Source organism: Callorhinus ursinus, unplaced genomic scaffold, assembly GCF_003265705.2.
Source record: "Callorhinus ursinus isolate GAN/ISIS: 27379988/994484 unplaced genomic scaffold, GSC_fseal_2.0 scaffold90, whole genome shotgun sequence".
NCBI lineage: Eukaryota > Metazoa > Chordata > Mammalia > Carnivora > Otariidae > Callorhinus > Callorhinus ursinus.
This window is the reverse complement of record NW_027397152.1, coordinates 20,073-43,947: the sequence shown is the minus strand read 5'-3', so window position 1 is coordinate 43,947 and position 23,875 is coordinate 20,073. Positions and strand designations below refer to the sequence as shown.

The 23,875-nt window shown below is 42.2% G+C and overlaps 1 protein-coding gene across 1 annotated transcript in view; it reads right to left on the bottom strand.

The window, feature by feature from the left end:
* LCE6A (late cornified envelope 6A) overlaps positions 1 to 19,423 on the bottom strand; it is a 49,328-nt gene extending 29,905 nt beyond the window's left edge. The window contains 1 exon segment of the mRNA XM_073888440.1: positions 19,177 to 19,423. Within this exon segment, the coding sequence (XP_073744541.1) occupies positions 19,177 to 19,423 (247 nt within the window).
* Between the last annotated feature and the right edge of the window lie 4,452 nt (positions 19,424 to 23,875).

Genomic DNA, 23,875 nt, shown 5'->3' with positions numbered 1-23,875 from the left:
AAAAAAAAGAAAAAGAAAAAGATAAAAACAAACAAAAACAAAACAATAAAAACCCAGAATATGATCAAATTTGATCAGGCTGGTGAATAGATCAGTTGCACACACTAGATTTTGGGCATATTTTGGTCTGTTAGAAGAAATTGCCTCCCAAAATTTTAAAGAAAGAAAAACTTACATATGTCCAAAAATGAGGGTTAATAAGATGAAGGGATGGAATATAACTATAAAGATGAAAATTATAAAAGATTTTATAGAAGGAATTTATAAGAAACTGTTTGAGAAAAGAAAGAAGGGGATTAAAAAAAAGGGGGGAGAGAATGGGATCAGGCAGGAGACTAGAACAAAGCCATACACTAAAGATTAGGGTATATTTTGGTCTGTTAGAAGAAACTGTGTCCCAAAATTTTAAAGAGAGTACAACTTATATATATATACCAAAAATAAGGTTATTAGTATAAGGGATAGAATATGACTCTAAAAATGAAAACTAAAAAGATTTTTTTTAAAATAGGGATTGATAAGATGTTGTCGAAAAAGCGAAAAAGAAAAAAAAAAGAAAGTTAAAAAAATTAACTTTGAAAGACTACAGAATCATGGGGAAAAGCCATGAATTCTATGTGCAGTATTTCCCTGGCGCTGGAGATCTGCCGTTCTCATTGATCGGTAAAGTTGGTCTTGACTGGCTGTTCTTGCTGATCTTCTGGGGGAGGGGCCTGTTGCCATGGTTCCCAAATGACTTTGCTGGAGGTGGAATTGCCCCACCCTTATCCTCCAGGCTAAGTAATCTGCTCGGGTATGCTTTCGGTAGCTTTTCTTCCCTGCAAGCTTTCCGTACAGCTTTGGAGGACGAGAGTGAAAATGGCAGCGTCTCAGTCTCCACTCCAGAGGAGCCAAGAACTCGGGTCCCCACTCCTCAGTGCACCCCCAGAGAAAAGCAGTCAATCACTCCCGTCTCCCTGGTCTCCAGATGCACTCTGTGATCACCAGGCCAGTGACCAAGCTTTTCTGTCTCTGGCACACGACTCCATGTGGAGTCTTCAAACCCAGCAGATTCCTGTGGTGCACTCCCATGCCACTCCTCTGGGGGGAGGAAGGGGAGTCTCCCCAGATCTGCTGCTTGTTGGGTCCCTGCTGGAAGAGCAGAGGCCCGACTGTGCCATGGATCACAGTTTATAGCGACCCCAAGATGAGAGCCCACTCCTTGGCTCTGTCTTTGCAGCTGGTTTCTCTGCTCCGATACCTGGGAACTCTGCCACCATCAGGCACCCCCGGTCTTTCTGTGACCCTGAGGGTCCTGAGACCACACTGTCCCAGCGAGGGTTCCACTCTCCTCTTAGCCAGTGGAGCGACATCCCTCAGTGGAGTGGACTTCTAAAAGTTCTGATTTTGTGCTCTGCTGCTCTATCACTTGCCCATAGCTGGCTGACGGAAGCCCCCTCCCCCGCCGTCTATCTTCCTGAATATGGCCTCTGATTCACTTCTCCACACATCCTACCTTCGAGAAAAGTGGTCGCTTTTCTGTTCAGAGAGTTGCTGCCATTCTTTCCTTCAATCTCCTGTTGAGTTAGTAGGTGTTCTAAAATGACCATTTTTTTCCATGGACGTCTTTCATACATTTCCGTGGCCTGAAGCCACTTGGGTGGACACTTGGGGATGCACTTGGCTGGGAGCTGGCACTTCTGTTGGTTTTGCTGGCAGGACATCTTAGAGAAAGTTCAGTTACTCTAAAAAGCAATGCAGATATTTTGAAAGTTCAGTGACTATAAACTTTATTTGTATCACTATTTTTCTCCAGAGTCTGAAGTTCTACAACTGATTCTAATGCTCCAAGACCCATATCTTTACAGTGGAGAAGTCCACTTTCCTGGAATAGGAGAAATCAGGCAGGGTAACACCTTCTCCTACCTGTCCTGGTTTTCCCAGGACCGCTGACTTCCAAGGCAGCGAGTTGGGTAGTTTCCAAAGTCTTAAATTATTTTTATGATGGACTCTAATTTATGCATTCTAGAAACCACATGGTTAGCCTGAGTCCATGGTTACACCTGTCTTTTTCATCTCCCTTTTTTTTTTCTTTCTTCCATCATGGGCTCTGCCTTCAGTTATAGTTTTTGGCCCTGTGTGGGTATCTCTTGTCCTACAGACTAGCTTCCCCTACCCCAACCCCAATCTCAATTAACATTCCTCCCTCCTGAGAGGGCTACTTCTGAGCCAACAGATGATTTCCTTGAGCCTGATCTTCCTGCAGTTACCAGTTAGTTCCCATTCTCTCCAACCTGGAGTGGCTTGTCCCATTCAGCTGAGGTGTGGCCATCCCAGCTATCCCCAAACTGCCATCAGATTGGTAAGGACACTTACCTTGTTTTCCAAATGTCAGGCAAGCAATGGATAGGTCAAGGGAAGTGAGGAGGTCTTTTATACACATCCTGCACCCAATTCAAGGGAATGAGCCACAATGATGTGAAAGCTCTTCCCGACCAGGTGGTTATGATGGCAACTTCCCACATTCCTGTGTTTCTCTGTCATTCTGCCACTTTATCACACTGGGTCACTACTGGATCCTCATGAGTATCTTCCCAGAGCATCCCTTCCTTCTGTAAAATTTAGAAGTAGTTCCATAAAGATAAGAAGATCATGATTTACAAGGGAGTTTACAATGGCCATGCTTGGGGACTGAACTTAGGGTTTCTGCAGGAATCCAATAGAAGCTTTAGATGAAAATCTAAGGCCACAAGTGTTGGATCACCCTAGGACATAGGTGGGAGCAATGTAGCATCATGGATAAAAGGCCCTGCTGGAAAGGATTTCAGCCCAGTACCTATACTCTACACATAGATGAGGAATTTAGTGCCAGAGAGGACAAAGGAGATGCTCAAAGTTGTGCAGTGTCTGAATTGGAAGCCAGGCACCCCTTTCTTTGACCTTAGTCCCTTCTTTTCAACCTACTTGGTCACGTCCACTGGAATCTACTACCTCTGTGCCCACCAGATCCCTTCTTCATGCCACTTCCTACCCATTTTGTTTAGTTTATCATTTCAACCACTTTTTTTTAACAATATAATAAATTTTCTTGCTCCTTTGGCTTATTAATGCACTTGACTGACAAAACCCCAACCCTGGCCACTTCCTCCCTGTTATGCCTAGCTGCTATAAATACAAAAACAACATCAAAAAAGACACTTTGGCAGGTTGGCACCATCATAAGATCATGACCGTCCATCCAGGCTGAGACCAAACCTGCTTGGTGATTCCATATACTTCTCCGTGTTCACACACACACACACACACACACACACACACACACACACACACACCATGCTTTTTCTCTTTTCTGAAACCTTCCAAATACTCTTTGATGCCTTTAAATAGATTAGATATGACCTCTACTCCAAGGGGCAGAGAGTAGCTGTCAAATGTAAGGCACTTCCACTTCCCATTACCAGGTCTTTAAGCCTACTTATGCCTGCAACCATCCTTTATGATCTCCTTGTTACAAGAGGAATGGCCTCTTTTCTTTTCTAAGGCCTGTCCCTGCTACTTTGTTCTGGATCCTTGTATGTTCAGCCTTGGTTATATTAGTTTTTCCTGTGAAATGCTATCATGGTGCCCCATATTTCTATAACACCATGCTTGTATTTATTTTTCAGTATCTCTCATCCTGGATAGAATGAAATCTCCATGTTCTTAGCACCTGCACAGTGCCTGGCATCTTGTAAGTGCTCAAAAAATATTTGTTGAATTAATGAATTATTTGTGGTTGAGACAAAGGTCTCCCTCCTTTCACACCTTGAGAGAGAGTAGTTTGGGAGGCCAGGCCAGCAGTAAGTGCATGCGGCAGGTTTGGGAGGTCCTCCCAGGGTGGGGTCCCCCAGACAGACCGGCCTCAAGAACTTTGCAGTGAAGTCAGACAGAGCTCTGGTTCTGGCTCTGCTACTGCCTCTGGGTTTCAGAGTAGACTGGACCAGATGATTTCAGTACATGATCAAATCTATATTTGCATTTATGAGCATCAGACCTCCAAGGAGCTAACATTCAGCCCAAGTGCTGCGTTTCCCGGTTTTTGCTTTTCCCTGAACATATTTTATCTGGAGGTTCGCGTGGGGATGAACTCCACAAAGTGGAGACAGCTGGTGTGTATATGAGGATGTAGAATATTTGAAGGTAAGTCACACTATGAGGTAGCAACTCCATATAGTCTATTTAGTCAATCCCAGTTGTCAGAGGATATTACTTAACTTCTTGCCTTGTTATGCCAAAGCAGAACATTGTGTATGTATGTGACTCATATAATTATGCCTCTCCTAGCTGCGAATGTGAGCTCCTAAAGCCCAGATCAGCAGGGATAGACAAAGTTATGCTCCTTCCCTGCATGGCCCCTACTAAAATATTACAAATAATTTTTAAAATTTGTAAAACATTGTTCTATTGTATTGACCCAATACAGCAATGAACCACTGGTTCAGTGAGGAAAATTTTTTATCCCAACAGAAATTCCTTTCTTATAGTAACTTTGCAAATACCACTTTAAGGACATTTATTTACTGAATGATGGTTATGTGCAGGGTTTTGTGAATTCAGAGAAGATTAAGATACTTCTTTGTCTTAAAATGCAAGTGGGGGACACCTGGGTGGCTCAGTCAGTTAAACGTCTGCCTTCGGCTCAGGTCATGATCCCAGGGTCCTGGGATCAAGTCCCACATCGGGCTCCCTGCTCGGCGGGGAGCCTGCTTCTCCCTCTGCCTGCTGCTCCCTCTGCTTGTGCTCTCTCTCTCTCACTTTTTCTCTCTCACACACAAATAAATAAAATCTTAAAAGAAAAAAGATGTAAGTGGGATAATGTGAGGAAAAGACAGGGAATTAAAATTTATCCTCAACCTCCCATCCATCAAACAAGTTATTTGTACTATCTCAATACATCAGCTCATTGAGTTTCTTATTGTTAATCCCATTTTACAGATTAAAAAAGACTGTGGCTCAGGAACAGAGTGGGCATCAGTCAGAAGGTGAGGGGTAGCTGGCATTCTAGACAGAGGGAAGAAGAGCACAGGCGGAGGCACGGAAATGTGTAGGGGCATGATTTTTCTGGAAAGAGTGGACATAATATTTGGTAAGAGCATAGTGTTGAGACCCTAGCTGGGCAGAAAAGAAGGAAGGGCCCAGAACATTAAGAGCTTTACTTGTTGGGTTATGTACTTGAGATTAGACTAATGGCGAATAGATTAATGGCTGTAGATTAATGGCTTCCAAATTACATTCCTTGGAACCCTGTTGTCAGGGATATTCAAACATCAGTTCTTCCAAGAGCCACCCCTCTGGGCAGTATGAGCTGCTCTCTGTGGCTGCCCTTCCAGCTGCCTACCCCACATCCCCTCATCGTCTTCTATATCAGCTCCACATCTTAACACCGCATGGAGGCTGGAAGGTGGGTCCTGGAGTCGGGGTACTGGCATCTGAACCATGGGTAAGTTATTTAATGTTTTTGAGCCTCATCTTTTTTTTTTTCTTTTAAATCTTTAAAATGGGATTAACAAAAAATGGGATTAACAATAAGAAACTCATAGGGGTGCCTGAGTGGCTCAGCTATTAATTGTCTGCCTTCAGCTCAGGTCATGATGCCAGGGTCCTGGGATTGAGCCCTCCATTGGGCTCCCTGCTCAGTGGGAAGTCTGCTTCTCCCTCTCTCACTCAACCTGCTTGTGTTCCCTCTCTCGCTGTCTCTCTCTCTCTCTCTCTGTCAAATAAATAAAAAATAAAATCTTTTTCTTAAAAAATATAACAAACACATAGAGCTATTTTACTGTGATAATACAGATAATGTTTGACAGAGAGCAGGTTGGAAATACATTTTAATTTCCTTCCTTTTCCCAACATCATCCCCCATCATCACATGGGGGAGGGGGCTAAAAATTTTGAATCACATTTTGAAATACCACAAATCCTTAGTTCTTGACTATTTGGGCTGCCTGGGATGGGGGGAGCCTGAGCAGACAACACTCTGGGCCTTCCACTTCACCCCAGCTATAGAGTAATTTGACTGCTTTATGTATTGAAGGTATACATTCCTTTTAACTTGAAAACAGAATCATGGTGCTTTAAAAGGTTTGACCAGGGACAGTTGGGCCACCCTTGACCACTTAAGCAAAAGGAAGAACCTGATGAGATTTACATTTTAGAAAGATCACTCAGCTCAGGTGACCTTAGGTGCTGTGATTTGGTTACTCAAGAAGCTGAAGTCTGTGGTGAATGGCCAGGATATAAGTTTGATGTGTGGATCAGATCTGGACTCGAGGGAGTTCTCATTAATGAGCTTGTAGACAAAGGGACCAGTTGGAAGGTGATTGGAGGGTCTTTACTTGGCTGAATCCAGTCCGCATACAGCCCAGGCATTCCTGGATTCTGTTCTTAGCTGCCCAAGCACTTCCTCACCATCCTGTCTATTTGAGGATTCAAGCATGCTATGGATTCCTGCCTGTCTTAGGTGTGTCCCTTAATAGAAGGGTGAGGGCAGCATTGGCATGCATGAGATTCTTATCATGCTAATTCCCAAGTGATGAAAGAAAGGAAAACAAGGATCTTCCTTCTGTTGGAGGAGTCAGACCTTCGGACAATCCCCCTATGGGCCAGAATCCCAGTGTGCAAGCAGACATGTGGGTCCGACCCTAGCAAACAGCACTGGGAGAGGATTCATGGTCCTCCCAAGGGCAATGGGATTTTTTCTTTCTTTCTTTTTTATTTAAATTCAATTAATTAACATGGTGTATTATTAGTTTCAGAGGTAGAGTTGAATGATTCATCAGTCTTATATACCAGTGCTCATTACATCATGTGCCCTCCTTAATGTCCATCACCGAGTTACCCCATCCCCCCACCCCCGTCACCTCCAGCAACCCTCAGTTTGTTTCTTATGGTTAAGAGTCTCTTATGGTTTGTCTCCCTCTCTGATTTCATCTTGTTTTATTTTTCCCTCCCTTCCCCTATGCTTCTCTGTTTTGTTTCTTAAATTCCACATATGGGTGAGATCATGTGATAATTGTCGTCCCCTGATTGGCTTATTTCACTTAGCATAATATCCTCTAGTTCTATCCAAGTCATTGCAAATGGCAAGATCTCAGTTTTTGACGGCTGAGCAGTATGCCTTTGTATATATATATATATATATACATATATATATATATATATATATATATATATACCACATTATCTTTATCCATTCATCTGTTGATGGACATCTGGGCTCTTTCCACAGTTTGGCTATTGTGGACATTGCTGCTATGAACACTGGGGTGCAGGTGCCCCCTTCGGATCACTACATTTGTATCTTTGGGGTAAATACCTAGTAGTGCAATTGCTGGGTTGTAGGGTAGCTCTATTTTCAACTTCTTGAGGAATCTCCATACTGTTTTCCAGAGTGGCTGCACCAGCTTGCATTCATACCACAGTGTAAGAGGGTTTCCCCTTTCTCTGCATCCTCGCCAACATCTGTCATTTCCCAACTTGTTAAATTTAGCCATTCTGACTGGTGTGAGGTGGTATCTCATTGTGGTTTTAATTTGTGTTTCCCTGATGCCAAGTGATGTTGAGCACTTTTTCATGTGTCTGTTGGCCTTTTGGATGTCTTCTTTGGAGAGATGTCTGTTTGCATCTTCTTCCCATTTGTTGATTGGATTATTTGTTCTTTGGGTGTTGAGTTTGATTAAGTTCTTTATAGACTTTGGATACTAGCCCTTTATCTGATAAGACATTTGCAAATATCTTCTCCCATTCTGTCAGTTGTCTTTTGGTTTTGTCAACTGTTTCTTTTGCTGTGCAAAAGCTTTTTATCTTGATGAAGTCCCAATAGTTCATTTTTGCCTTTGTTTCCCTTGCCTTTGGAGACATGTCTAGCAAGAAGTTGCTACAGCCGAGGTCACAGAGGTTGCTGCCTGTGTTCTTCTTTAGGATTTTGATGGATCCCTGTCTCACATTTAGGTCTTTCAACCATTTTGAGGCAATGGGACTTATACCTGGCTTTTTGAAGGACTGATGCAGCTTGTGCTGTTCTTGGGGTGGAGGGAACAGTAATGATCTGGGTTCAATGACCTGGCCTTATGGGTCTTAAGCCGTCCCAATTAGTGGATAAAAGAAAGGAGACAAGACCAACTCAGCATAACATATTCCCATCACTTCCATGAGGTGGCCTCAAAAGCCAGTCACCCTCGCTCATCTGTATAGTGCAGGCTAGAGACCATGTATAATGTGATGGTTAAAACAAATGTTATGAGCAAAGAAATCAACACCATGCCAGCACTGAGTAAGTGTTCTGTAAGCTGCAGTTACAATATAAGCATTGTAATTATTCACTGTGGTCCCAGGCATTTCCCAGCTTCTGAGTCCTGTTCCTGTGGGACTGGGGGACACACACCAATATCATCAGTTCTGGCATTACAGCCCTTCTTTTCTGTAATGTCTCCAACTGCAGAAAACTCTACTGGATTGAAGTAGCAGGTCATCCCTGGAGCACAGGCCTGGGCCTGACACTGACCAGCCATGGGTCATTTGCTTCTTCTGGGCCTCAGGGTCTCCATTTGTGAAATGAGTGTTTGCCTTTGTTGTTTTTTTCTTGATCCCTGATGTAATGATGAGAGCTCGTGCTCAGGGCTGCCAGATCACACTAAACCAGGGTGACTGACTTCCTGAGCTGTTGTCCTTCATAGTCATGAGGATCCTTCTACTATGTAACAAATGCAAGGATTCCTTCTTTCAATCCCAGGCTCCACCCTGGACCCTCAGCTGACCTCAGTGAGTGGGGCAATAGCTAAAACATCCTGTGGTGTCTTGTGTCTACAAATGTCACTATCAAACAATATCTTTTAAGTCCTAAGATAGGAAGGGATGAAGAGAGGACACTTTGCCTATCCTCTTCCTCTAGACACTGATCCCAAGAAGATATTTGTAAATCTTCCAGGAAAGAAGACCCCACAGCCTATAATGACAGAGCTTTCTTGCTCTTGTGAACTTCATTCCTCTCTTCTGATGTGAGAGGTGGGTTCCTCCCAGCAGAGTGAGCAGGACAGGCCTTCCGCTCCAACATGCTCCCATTCTTTTTTTTTTTTTTTAAGATTTATTTATTTGAGAGAGCGAGAATGAGAGAGAGAGAGAGTACATGAGAGGGGGGAGGGTCAGAGGGAGAAGCAGGCTCCCCGCCGAGCAGGGAGCCCGATGCGGGACCCGATCCCGGGACTCCGGGACCATGACCTGAGCCGAAGGCAGTTGCTTTAAGCAACTGAGCCACCCAGGCGCCCCCACCCTCCCATTCTTAAAGACTGCTTGTACTGATAATATCTCTGACTCATCACAACGCCACGCTAATGACTTCACTATCATTCTCTCCACTGTGCCAAAGGGAGATAACTCAGTAGACTATATCTTTTGTCCTGTAATTAAGACATCTCAGAATCTTTAGAGAAAGACAGGGACTATGAAACTGCAAAGCTTGCTTCCAGTTGGATCAGTAGCATTATCTTTACCTAGGAAGGTCGGTACTATAAAATGTGAGCATAGGGGGCAGGCATTAAGAAGACTTAGGCAAATTCCTCAGACTTTTTGGGCCTGCGCTTTCATCTGTGACATCAGGACCTTCTGCTCTGTCATTCTGAGAACCTATAGTTCTTAGCCTTTCACACTTCTGGAGACAGTGGTCACCCACCTCCCACCCCACCCCCACATTTGTACTACATTTCACATGTTTTGTTTTCTCCTCTTAACAACCCTGTTGGGTGGATATCACCACATATGGAAAAGTTGAGCATTGGAGAGTTTAAGGGCAGGTGCTGATCACATAGTCTCAGCTGTAGAGCAGAAGAGCCAACCCAGCAAGGATTACATGAAACAAGGAAACTATTCTTTCGGTCTTGCTCTGTGTGCTTTTATAGATCAGGGACTCTAAACCTGGTTGTGCCATCTGAAAAGCACTAAAATTCAGATTCCTGTCACCAATTAAGACCTATTGAGTCATAATCTCCATGGAATGAGTCCTGAGGATTTGCAATGTTTAAATCGCCAGGGGATTCTGCTAGTTTGGGAACCATAGTCCTCGAGTGTTCTTGTAGTGCCACAGAATTGTAGCCAGTCCACGAAACATTCTAGTAATATTTCCACAGCCTTCGACCTTCCTCCAAGCTCTTCCAGGGATCTTCATAGACAGTTAAAAGATGTAGGGAGTACAGGCAACTCAGAAAATCATTCAGCCCTGGAGGACTCTTAGCAAACATGTAGTGTAGTTTTCTACCTGGTGCTTCCATACCCTCTCCCATATGCCTAATGATGAGCTTTCTGTGCTAAATTAAAACACTTTTAGTTGAAGAACTCATTAGCTCACAAAGCAGCCCATTTCTTTTTAGACTGTTATTTTGTTAGAAAATTTTCTCTAATAAATGCATGCATCGGATAATAAAGAAATAATAATAATGCCTTAAAAAAGCAGCTCTTGACATATAGTTGGCACTTAATTACTTATTGAATGAGTGGATTAATTAACAATAAAATATGCCATTTGGCTTGGTTATATGACTTCCTTTCACAAATGAGAGTTGAAGATTCAGATAAGTCATTTTATTCAATTCATAGAGTGAAAATAGTGGCAGAATTAGGACGAATATAAGGTCAGTTGATTTCCAACCCAGTGTTTATGCTTGGGGGTGGGTGGGGAGGAGAAGGGCATAGATAGCAAGAGGAGAACATATTCATTCCAACACTACCCTCTTGGGGGCACAGCAACAGAGTTAAGTGTCTGCACTCAGATCACCTAGCTTTTAATTCCAAGTTCCCTTACTTATTGGTTGCACAACATTAGGCTTGTCACTTGTTTCCTCTGTGCCTCGATTGCTCATCTGTAATGGTGATAAAAATTATATCTATTTCATAAAGCTGTTGTGAGGATTAAATGAGTAACATGTGTACAGTGATAGAAGAGTGTTCCTCCACAGTAAGCTCTGTGTAAATACAAATTGCTGCCATTGCTCTTTGTGTTGTTGTTGCTATAATACTTAGGATAATAATTATTATTTTCATTATTTGGGTGGTTCTTCATCCCTTGTTGTTATAATACTTATATAATAATTTATTGTTATTGTTGTTATGTGGCTAAAGACTCTTATTGTCTTTTGTTGTTGTTATAATATTTATAATACTTTATTATTATTATTAATTATTTGGCTAGTTCTGTGTCCCTCAGTGATGAGGATCAATATTTTTATTTCTCCAAAGATTTATAAATACCAGTGAATGCCAAGAGAATGTGTCAGTGACCCAGAAAAGCTGGTTTCACCACCTTCTTCCTACCTCACCCTAAGGACCAACACCACCTTCTACAGAAATCCCATGGGCCTTGCATGGGTTGGGGTTTTAGCTGTGGCAATGGATACTGAGATGGATCAGGCAAGAATTTAAGGTAAACTCCAGTCAAATATTTGAGAAATGGTTCTCATATATCAGGGTTATTATATAAAGCTATAAGGGGAAAGTTCCCTACAATTCACTACCCAATACCTGTAAGAGCAAACTAACTAGGCACCAGAGAAAGGAGTAGAGTTAATGCTTGATCCAGGAAGGGACTGAGTTTGCATGGGGCTTAGGGTGTGCCAGTCACTTCTCGTCCTGTGGCAATCAAAACAAAACAGAAAGAACCTGTCAGAGATAAGGGTAAAAATTCCTGGACCTTCAATCAGAATAATGAAGACAACTATAGGACCATGTAGGGAGGGCCTGCTGAAGCTCCAGGAGGAGGATGGCAGGTGCTAAGTAGAGAGAAGTGTAGAAGTTAGACTTGTGTGTGTGTGTGTGTGTGTGTGTGTGTGTGTGTGTGTGTGTGTGTGAGAGAGAGAGAGAGAGAGAGAGAGAGAGAATTGGAGGGGGGGGTCCTATACTGGTCAGGTGTCAGATAATGCCTGAGCAGGGGGTGAACAAAGCAGTGAGGAACACATTCATTTAGGCCCCTTTATCTTATCTCACACCAGAATAAAGAATGAAGGTATTTTGTTGGCCACAGTTTACAAACAGGTGAATTCTATCCCTGGTGAACCAAGTTCTGGCTAGAACTGAGAGACCTTCTGCTTTTAGGCATCTGCCTTTTCCTTGGCTGACCCTCTCTGACATTTCATAAGCAGCACTTCATTTTAATGCTATGTGCTTTTTTCAGTGGGAGACAAAACAATAGTGGTTTGCCATTTTCTTCTGTGACTGTTCTAACAATGATGTTAAGTATATTGCTGATGATTGCAACAATTTCCTTCAGACTCCATTGTTAAGAGGCAAGACTTCCCTTGAAAGCTAGGTTATTAGGCCATTTGTCTCTACATATTCTATCTGCCAGGAAGTTCAGAACTAATCATTAGTCTGAGGTAGATTAACTGTGTGTGTCACAGACTGAATATTTATGCCCTTTTTATTTACTCATAGGCTGTCCCACTTTGCTTTCTGATTTTCCACATGTACTTTTATGATAAAGATTCTATGCCTTCTCCCACTCTGGTTCATAGGCAGAATCCAAACTTGTTCTAACCTGTGTCTGGGTATGGAATGAGGTTTTCTCCTGTCTATAGTCCCACACAGGTGTCCATGACTTCACGCTTTATGCCTAAACCATGTGATGGAAGTTTGTGGGAACTGGGGCTGCTATGGTGGGATGGTGGGAAGAGGAAGCCGAGCAGAGCCTGTTTGGGAGATGGTCTCTAGTGAGTGGAGGTCCTCATGAAAGATCATCCATTTCAATTTAGTCCCTTGATCCTAAGGATGTCCTGTCTTTCCCCTGACCCATCCTTACCCAGACTTCAAGGATGCTGGCTCACTCATTCTTTCCTCTTTAATCAACAGTCTTTATAGCTCTAGAGGTAAGAAAATATTGTTCATTTAGCATGCACTGACTCCTACGCATCTCATAATTTTGTTTTCAAAATAGAAGACACCATATCTGCATACTGGGATTAAACAAATATGTCAGTGTGTGGCAGATGGCGGGAGCCAGATTTCTCACTGAGAGGTTACAGATAGCAAGAAGGGGGTGTTGGCCAAGAAAGAATTCACTGAAAATTTAAATAAGCAGGCATTAATTTGGGCAACTAGAATTGCAATTCTGGAGACAGATTCAGGTAGAAACCTGATTCATGTTCTGAGGAAAATCAAGAGGGGACAGGGTTATAAAAGCAAGAGGTCATGAGTACAGTTGTCATTTATGTCCTCTCTGCAAAACAGGGATTGAAACCTGGTTAACTGGAGTTGGTTGGGTTAATATGCAAATAAGGGATTGAAACTTGTCAAATCACATTGGCTCCTTTGTAGTGAAGAATGCGAATAATTCAGGGGTCATGGTGAAGAGGGAGTTAAGTTCAGGCTGTGCGCTTGCAGCTGGTAAAAAGTTAATAGTTTGTTCCACGAGGATGCACATATATTCTTCTTTCTGTGGCCTCCTAGCAAGGCTTGCTTACTCCATTTTGAAATCTCCTTTTACAAAGTCTAGAATAAACCATGGACTGAATTAGAGTTGCAGGCATCAGTATGAACTCATGTTCAGCTTAATATAGACACAGATGGATAACTACAGAAATAATCATGGGTATGTGTGCAGAGACTTAGTATGTGTAGTTAATATACACATATATATTTCCAAGCTCTGTCTATTGGACAGCAGGGCATTGGATTACAACCCAAAGTATAACATAGATATCCAATATCTGTGAGTTAATACTGATATTAATGAATGATAAAGTTTAAAAAAGAGAGAGACGGATGAACAGACAAATCTTTCTACAGAAAAATTCCAAATAATTTGTAGTAGAGTCCCCTCAAGGAGGTGGAACATAACTCCCTACTTCTTTGAATGGGCTGCATTTAATGACTTCCTTCCAAAAAGAGAAGTGTGGTAGGGAAAGAAAAAGAGCACTTTACAGTGGAAAACTTGCAGACACTAGCACAGTCAGTCAGTTTCGACAGAGATGGCATGTTGACAGCATGTACCCTTGATACGGTGGCTTTACCCCTGCGATCTTCCTCCCCCAGACCCATAATCCAATTCTAAGCATGAGAAAAACACCACACAAATCTCAGTTGAGAGATATTCTACAAAATACCTAACTGGCACCCCTCAAAACTGTCAAGGTCACTGAAAATAAGATAAGTCTAAAAAAGTGTCACCGTCAAGAGGATCCTAAGGAGACAAGACAACTGAATGTAATGTGGCACCCTGGATAGAATCCAGGAACACAAAAATGACATCTGGTAAAAATTAAGGAAACCCAATAGAATATGGGTATGGACTTTAGTTAATAATAATATATCAATATTGATTCTTTAATTGTAATAATTGTACCATGCTAATATAAGATCTAAACCACAGAGGAAACTGGATGCAGGGAACATGGGAAATTCTCTGTACCATCTTTGCAACTTTCCTGTAAATCCTAACTACCCGGAATAAAAAAGCCTACTTTAAAAATTAAGTGCACCTAATGGGGCACCCTAACCTCAGTCGGTTAAGCGACTGACTCTTGATTTCAGCTCAGGTCATCATCTCCGAGTTGTGAGAAGGAGCCCCACTTTGGGCTCCATGCTCAGTGCAGAGTTTTCTTGAGATTCTGTCTCTCACTCTCCCCCACCCCACCTGACTTATGCACGCTCAAGCACTCTCTCTCTCTCTCTGTCAAATAAAATCTTCAAAAACAATTAAGTGCACCCCAAATGTAAGTTACAACTAATATTTATCGAGCTAAATATTTCAAAATATGTTACCTATAATATCATATATAATTCCCTCCACAGTCTCATGAGGCACATACTATCATTTTACCTAATATTTAGATGAGAAAACTGAGGCATAGAAGGGCACAGAAACTTGCATAAGATCTCAGGGTCTTCAAAGATTTGAAATGGGTTTCATCTGACAGGTGTCTGACTGTGTACTCATTCTGTTAAGGAAGGTTTGGCCTAGGACTCACACAGATGCATATAAAAACAGGATGTGATTTTATAAAATAAAGTAGTACATTTACATGAAAATTAAAAATCAGGTAATTCAATAGGTTGTAATATGAAAAAAAAATAAGTTTCATTCTAAATAATCTGTGTATGCATTTATTTCTTTGCCTCCTTTTAGGTGTACCTATTCACTTCCCCAGTGAAGCACAATGGATTAAGCTCACATTTGTCATCCCTTCCCTCCCTTCCTCTTATTTAGACATGTTTTATTTTTCATGCTGCTGTGGGCTACCTCTATAACTTTAAATACTGTGACTCAAACCCTATTTCTTCACCTGCCAAGTTGAGGCAGCATTTCTTGACTTCCCACTAAATAAAAGATGAAATCAGCACGACATAGCTTGTTTCGCCTTAGGATGATTTTGGTTTCATATTTTATTAATGGCAGCTTGACAGGAATAAGTAAAAGTAATGACTTTTTATTACTATTTGTGCTATATCATGGAGCATATAATATGTAGTAAAGTAGGGTCTGTCAGACATTGTAAAGGAAGCTGCTGAAAATGCACCGGACCCAGGGCGGGGGCTAGGCTGGCAGCCCTAGTGGTGACCGTTGGCCAGGCTGGCGAGGGCTTGTGTCTCCCAACGGAGACCCAGGAGAGCAGGACACTCTTGAGGCAGGGTGTGAAGTCACTGGGCTCAGTTCAGTTCCCAGGTGAGAACGTCCCTTCTGGAAGACTGCACTGGAAACTGGTGAGGACAGAGACCTATTGAATCGTTCACCCAAGTTTCCCCCAGGTGAATTCAACATGGCTCTTTCAAAGTCCCTAAAGGAGCTCTTTAAAACATGTCACACCTTGCTTTCTAAAAAAATTTACATGTTCTTTCTTTAGTCCATATAATACTGAAGTCACATTTTTTAAGAATTAGACAAAAGAGCATATTAAATATCAAGAGATCATATTAAATATCAAATGTCAAAATGAAATTTTCTATTTAGGAAATGTTAAAAATGTGTAACTACTTAACATTCGTTAAAACTATGATGTTAGATATAGTAGAAAAAAAAAAAAAAACCCTGTCAGTGCCACTTACTTATTTTGGCTGTCGCTATAAATGTAAGATTTTGGATATAGGCCATTTTGCACAAAATGTAACGTTTGCATTTTTAATTATTTATTATATAACAAAGGTAAATGAACAATATTAAAATGAAACCACACCAAAAAGACACTCTATAATATTGACATTTCTGATGTACACACATATTTAGAAAATGTGAAGATGCCAAATGCAGACCTTTATGAAGAAAAATAATGATCAAATCACTGTTTTTTTTTCTGATGTAGAAATTTCAAAATCAATTTGATACAGGCTAAACAGTGTAGTATGCAATAATACATAAGGTGAACAATTAGCAAAGGAAATCCAAGTATTGATTAGGGAATCTGAGTAGGCCAGTTATTAAATAGTACTCTTGTCAAAGAAAATTTGTTTCTATCAAAACTCTTTTTTTTTGTAATTGTTATTTGGTGAATGTCCATGTTCAATAAAGAACAGAAATAAAAAATAGAAAAAAAAAGAGATTCTTACATATTAAGCTTTGCACAATCAACCAAATACTGGTATTTTAGGGGAAAATTCGATTTTTTTTCCCCCAGAATTCTCTCACACAAACATAGCTGAATATCTAAAATCAAGGATATTTAAAACTTACGAGCTAAATATGGAATTTCAAGCAATGGTATGTCAAAATTCATAAGGCATTGCTTTATACAATAAATAGCACCCTTTTTCCCTCAGAAGGAGAAAGTATCTAATCTTTTTTTTTTTTGAAAGTATGGAGTTCATGGCGTGCCTGGGTGGCTCAATTGCTTAAGCATCTGCCTTCGGCTCAGGTCATGATCTCAGGGTCCTAGGATGGAGCCCCATGTTGGGCTCCCTGCTCAGCAGGGAGTCTGCTTCTCTCTCTGCCTCCCCCCTCCCCCCACCCCTTCTCCCCTCACCTCTGCTCATGCTTGCTCACACTCTCTCTCTCAAATAAAATAAAAATCTTTTTTAAAAAAGTATGGATTTCGTGACAGTAAAATAAGTAGATACTTGGCAAGTTTTTCAGAAAGTGTTTTTTTTTCCCCAACAAACTGGATTTTTCTTTTAGCTAGAGTAATTTTTTATAATATTTATTTATTTGAGAGAGAGAGGGAGAGTGTGCACATGGCAGGGCGGGGGGGCGTGGCAGAGGGAGAAGGAAAGAGAGAATCTCAAGCAGACTTCCTGCTGAGCTCAGAAACCCATGCAGGACCCTATCCCAGGACCCCAGGATCATGACCTGAGGCTGAGATCAAGAGTCAGACACTTAAATGACTGAGTCATCAGGTGCCCCTAACTAGAGTAATTTTTTAACATAGTACTCATTCTTGCGCTTGAACAAAAGAAATCCCTTTCTCCAAAGTGATTTTCTTAAATGGAGGCATTTTCATTGCGTCTAAGATGCAGTCTTCCTGGAGAGTCTGAAAAAAGTCTTCACAGTCTTTAACAATTCTAGAATTCCAATTCTAAAAATTTATCTTAGGAAAATTACTAAGACGAAAAAACTTTTTTACTGTTGTTTAGACAGCAAAAGAGTGGAAGCAATATACGTGCCCCAAATCAGGAAACTATTTACACAAATCATGGTGCATTCACAGGATGGACTATAATAGTGTTGATCAATATTTGTTAGCACAGAAGAGTATTGACAATCGTACTGTTAAGTAAAAGATCAGGTTACAAAGTATTCTGAAATGATCTTATTTTGTGATTTTTTATAAAGTTTGGAAATAGATCCTGAAGTTATTAGCAGTAGTTATTTTTAGGTGATAAGATTTTTGGTTGGTCTTAATCATCTTCCTTATGCTTATTTACATTAAAACATCTTTATACAGGCATGCATCATTTGATTAGTGAGAAAAATTACACATTCAAAATTATATAAAATTATGCTCTATCTATATGCCTATACAGAGAGATATATCATAGCAGAGGCAAAACCAGGTTCCAGCAGTCAGGACTGCTAAGCTCTGGAAATGGACATCTTGTGTTTTGGGAATTGTAGACAGGCTGATTCTCTGCCCTGAGACTGAGCAATAGAATCCATTGGGATGGGTACTTAGTTAAAAACATATTTTCAGTTTCCCCCAGAAAATGAGAATCAACTAAAAATTATTACCCGGAACTTATATTGATATGCAACCATGTTGAGCCTCAAGCCCCTCCAGGCCCCTCTACTTTACCTCAGGTCCTCCCCACCCCAGGGCAAAAGTCCTTTGGGAGCTGCAGTTTCATACCTGGCTATGAGCTATTCCATATGATCCTCTCACGCTGGCAGTCTAGCCAAATTGAAATGCGTGTCAGTGGCAAGTATCCCACTTGTACATGAAAAGTATCATTTCTACCTGGAAAGTTCCTCATCCTTGTTCCATCCCCAACACCAAAGTCCGCTTGTCTTTAAAAGCCCTGTTGAAATGCTACCCACCCCAGAGGTCGGTTCTCCCCCAAGCAACATGCTCTCTCTGCTTCAGATTTCTCTTTCCAGGGACACCACTTTTAATCTACACCATCAGGATGAGTCTTTCCCTTCTTTCCTTGACCTTTTGTACTCTTTTCCCCCATTGAGTTCACACAAAGTGAGAAAAAAAAGAAGTATGTCAATCACCTTGAAATTGTATTTATTAGTCTGCATATTTCAATCTACAATGTAACACTGTTTCTCCCACTAGACTGTAAGCTTTTCTAGAACAGAAACAAATCTCCTATTACATCTGGGAACACAGAGCACAGTATAGAGCAGATGCTCAACATATGTTTGTCACACAAAATCTTTCAATGTAAGGATTATGCAATGACATAGGTTGATGGCTATAAGGATGCTGAGACAGAAATCTCAAACCATGTGTCTCTGAAACACCACCAGTCAACATCTTGGAAGGAAAGAAGGGGCAGCATCCACTTGTGGAAGCCTCAGTCCCTCTGGCAACCTCAGGGATTCACAGCAGCCAGGGCTCAGGCTCCACGTTGCTGCTGAGCTGAAGGGGCGGGTGGAAGACTGAAGCAGGAGTGCGGCTTATAGGGGCCAGGAAGTGTTTCCCAGCACTAACTAGAGGGGGAGAGCCTGAGCTTCCCAGCGGTGTGAGTGCAGAAAGCTGGATGGGAGAGGGCAACTGTACCCATGTCCCTCTCCTTTGGGCTGGTCACCTCAGCATTCCTCCTCTTTGATGTGGTAGACTGTGCCACCACTGAGGCAGCGGGGCTTCTTGCGGTGAGCCCTCTGAGAACGGCCAGGACTCTGCTTCCCAGGCTTTTGGGAACCAGAATCACAGCCTCCTGAATGGGGGTCACAGCAAGGAGCAGAGCAGACAGCCAGGGTGGGGGTTGGGCACTGGGGAGATGAGCATTTGGGAGCACTAGGGGGTTCCCAGGCTTGCTGCTTCTGCTGTGACATCATTGGGTTAGCAAGTGGAAGCTGAAAGGAAAAAAGAGAATTCAGTTAAGTCAGGGCCTTGGGTATCTGTTTCTTTTCTCCATGGGCTGGAGCTGTCAAAATAAAGCTGGCATTTACAATCTGCTAAATCCATCCTAGGAGGGACAGAAATGGATCTGAGTGGGTAAATTTGGGGAGTAAGCCATGGTGGGAACTCCCAGGGGACCCACTCACCAAGAACCAAGCTAATAACTTACTCCCCTTCCTAAACAAAGTGAAGCTGAGTTGAGTAGATTGTCTACTTTCCCAGACCAGGGTCCACCATTGTCAGGTGTAAAGGAGAAATGAATCTCTGCTCTTTCTTCACTCAGTCTTACTTTGCCCTGAGATTCCTAAGCCTGGGTGTATCTTCTTCGCTTCTTCAGACCCTCTGGCTTCTATGACTTTCTCCCATGTTAAATCATTTGAGGTCTTTTGTGGGGACCACCTCCCTTCCTTTCTCCCTGCCCCAAAGCTCTCTTACCTGGCTTATCTACCCCCTGGGCAGAAGTGAGAGGAGAGATCAGGCCTGCCTTGGCAGCGTCTGAGTGAGGGACATACAAGTGTCTCCTCACCCAGAGGTAGCCTTACCCTAGAGGAGGATGTGTGGACAAATCATCCCAGAAGGAGGAGTCCGGAGGCCTTTTATAGATCCTCCAGTGAAGCCTTCAGGCTACATATTATTGGAGGGCAGCTGTGTGTGGACTATTTATATGAATGTTTCACAATACCCAGGGCTGAATTCCTCAGTGAGTGGCATGCAGCAGGATGTGGGCCAAAGGGAATCCCGTGCGAATGAGTGACCAGAGGCTGTGGCCTTCAGAGTGGCCTGATTGGGGTGGGTACACTGGCCAAGTCTAGATGACATCTCTGGGGGCCTGAGAGGGATCTGATTACTGTGGAGATCTCTCTAGGATTGGTGGGGAAGGACCAAGTTCAATGCCACCCAAGTCTGATGAAGACCCTTCTTGCCCACTTCCACCCCTCATCCATGCTTTCTACCACTCAGTTCAAGGTCACCACCTCCATGGTAACTTGCCTAGTCCACCAGGCCACATCCAAGTCCTCCCTCCTCTGAATGTCAGAGATACCTCTCACAGCCTTTATAGCTGCTCATGACCAAGGTGACCTACATATTTGTCCTATCACCTTTATTATCCACTTCCTTGATTACAGGACCTTGTCTTTATCACTTCTAAATTCCTAGGATCTGATACTGTCCCTGACATAAAGAAGATGCTCATTAATATTTGTGGAATGGAATAATCTATGTGTCATTAAAATAGACTTTGCATTTTGGGAGAACAAAAAATAGGAAAAAACCAAAATGCACTCGTTTTTGTTCTGTGGCTCAAATCTTAATCTCTTGTGTTCACCATCCACACCGAAGGCTTCTGGGAACACCCTTTCATAAACAGTACAGAGAAATCAGTGGGCAGACCTCATCTTACAGATCAGGCTGAGAAAAGTGTGGAGAGTTAAACATTTGTAAACCCTGCTACTGTTTATGCAATTTTTGAGAGACCCCAAGGAAAAGCTTTTTGCGGAGTGAAAAATTTTCCTTTATCTTTTATGAAAATTGATACCAGCACATGTTGGCTGTGCTTAGGATGGGAACAGTCTCTTTGAAAACCGTCCCTCACTTCTGGAGGCGTCTGTCTCAGAATTGCTGCCCATGTGCCAGGTATGTGAAAAGATCCTATTTAAACTCCTGGTAGTAGGGATAGTGTCTTGCCTTCCTCTGTGTTCTAAGTGCCTAGCACACAATAGGGACTCAGGAAACAGGTGAGTAAGTGAAAAAGATGAGCAATTAGAAGAATATTCTGATTATAGGGGCTGTCCTCAAAGACTTCAAGTCATACATAGGACAAAGGTGAGCAAGGTTGGGGTGTGGGGTGACAGATGAGGACCAAACCAGGGTGGAGAGTGGGACAAAGCCACAGGAGCAGCTATACTGGAGCAAATCCATCAGGACAAGACTATCTGGGCCTACCTGCTTCATCTGGGAAGGCTCCCAGGGGGAGGTAGGCTTTGACATGTAATTTGGTTGAAGGGAGAGGAGAGTCCGTGTAAGTGAAATAGAAGGTGGGAGATGGTATGAAGCCTTTCTCAGTCCATTAAAACAGGACCGTGGGAGCACCTGAGTTATGGAGCCTCAGAAATCCGACCCCTTCTTCCCTTACTTCCTTCTCTCTCCTCTCTCTCCTTCTCCTCCTCTGCCCTTCTCCTCCCTGTCAGGCATCAGAAATAGCCCTAACTGCTCCTCAGAAAGGGGTCATGGACACTAAGCACTGGGAGGGCAGAGTAATTCTGGTCTTTTTTTTTACCAGTTGTTCCTTTTCCCCACCCGGACTCATACCACATAAGCCCACACTCTGACACTTCATGCATCTCAAATGTGTTTCCTTGAGGTTAACTAACAACTACCCAACCCCCACCAACCCTAATCAAAGGCTAAGGGCTCTTCTTGGAGGTTCCTCTCTGGGCGAACATCCGTGCTTCCTCTCCAGTTCCCCCAGACCACTCCTCATAACGCTTGCCCCCTGAAGTCTCAAAGTCCAGTCATTTTTAGTACAATGAAGTTCATCATGGTATTGGGGATTGACCCACCAGAATTAGCACTTTCATTGGAGGAGAGCAGGATCTAGCTTTGCCTATTCCCTGAAGTGAGGCTTCTGGAGGCCCCTGAATGGTCCACCCTCCTACTAGACTTCCAAGTGCAGTGAGTTCCAGGTCAGGACCCGAGACATGTGCCTCCCTCCATTGCCACTCTGTTTCTCCCTGGCTCAGGGGTCTACAGGCATGATTCTATGATTTGATATTTACCAAGAACTTACTGTGTCCTGGATACATGAAACAGTAAGAGCCCTGTCCCATGCTTCAGAGCCTTCGCTCTAAAGATAATGCAGAACATTACACATTAATACATAACATAAGACAGTAAGTGAAAGATGAGCAAACAGAGAGCCAGGCAAATTCTAGTGTGGGTTGAGAATGGAACTAGTCAGCTTAAATATACCAAATCAGAGTGATAGTATTTTGAATGCTGTTGCTCCCGCTATTATTAGCATCTCATCCTAGTCTGGGGACAAGAGTCCATCTCTGAGAATCAGCCATCCCTTCTCATTCCTAGTCCCAATTTGTGACCTTATTTCTCTAAGCAATAGATGTTTCCATTCTTTCCTTCCTTCCTTCTTTCCTTCCTTCCTTCCTTCCTTCCTTCCTTCCTTCCTTCCTTCCCTCCTTTCTTTATTTCTGGCTGTCTGTCTTTTTCTTTTTTTGTGCTAGTTCTTCTTCTAAGAATATCCTCCCCTCTTCTCTTTGCCTTTGGAAAATCTTCCAGGGAACAATCTAAATCCTATGTCCTCTGTAATGGGCTCCCTAATAATGTCTGACCAAGAAAATCTTCCAGAAGCTTTATTGTTTGTCGTACATGTAATTTATTATTGTGCACATGTTTATATGAGATTGTAAACATTTCAAGCATGAGGCTATGTCTCATATATCTCCTATCCCTTTTCAGTGTATGCAGTGGTTCAATGCACATATTAGTTATTAGGTATTCAAAAATCCCTGTCGTAGATGGCTTTTATGATATTGAGGTATGTTCTCTCTATCCCTATATTTTGAAGAGTTTTAATCAGGAAAGGATGCTATATTTTGTCAAATGCTTTTTCTGCATCAGTTGAGAGGATCATATGGTTCTTGTCTCTTCTTTTTTTAATGTGATCTAGCACATTGATTGATTTGAGAATGTTGAACCACACTTGCATCCCAGGCATAAATCCCACCTGGTCATGGTGAATAATCCTTTTAATGTACTGTTGGATCGTATTGGCTAGGATCTTGGTGAGTATTTTGGCATCCATATTCATCAAACATATTGGTCTGTAATTCTCCTTTTTGATGGGGTCTTTGTCTGGTTTTGGGATCAGGGTAACGCCGGCCTCATAGAACAAGTTTGGAAGTTTGCCTTCCATTTCTATTTTTTGAAACTGCTTCAGTAGAATAGGTGTGATTTCTTTTTTAAATGTTTGGTAGAATTCCCCTGGGAAGCCGTCTGGCCCTGGACTCTTGCTTTTTGGGAGGTTTTTGATTACTGCTTCAATTTCCTTACTGGTTCTTGGTCTGTTCAGTTTGTCTATTTCTTCCTGTTTCAGTCTTGGTAGTTTATAAGTGTCCAGGAATGCATCCATTTCTTCCAGATTGTCTAGTTTGTTGCTATATAGCTGCTGGTAATAAGTTCTCATAATTGTCTCTATTTCTTTGGTATTGGTTGTGATTTCTCCCCTTTCATTCATGATTTTATTAAGTTGGGTCCTTTCTCTTTTCTTTTGCATAAGTCTGGCCAGAGGATTATCAATCTTATTAATTCTTTCAAAGAACCAGCTTCTAGTTTTGTTGATCTGTCCTACTGTTCTTCTAGTTTCTATT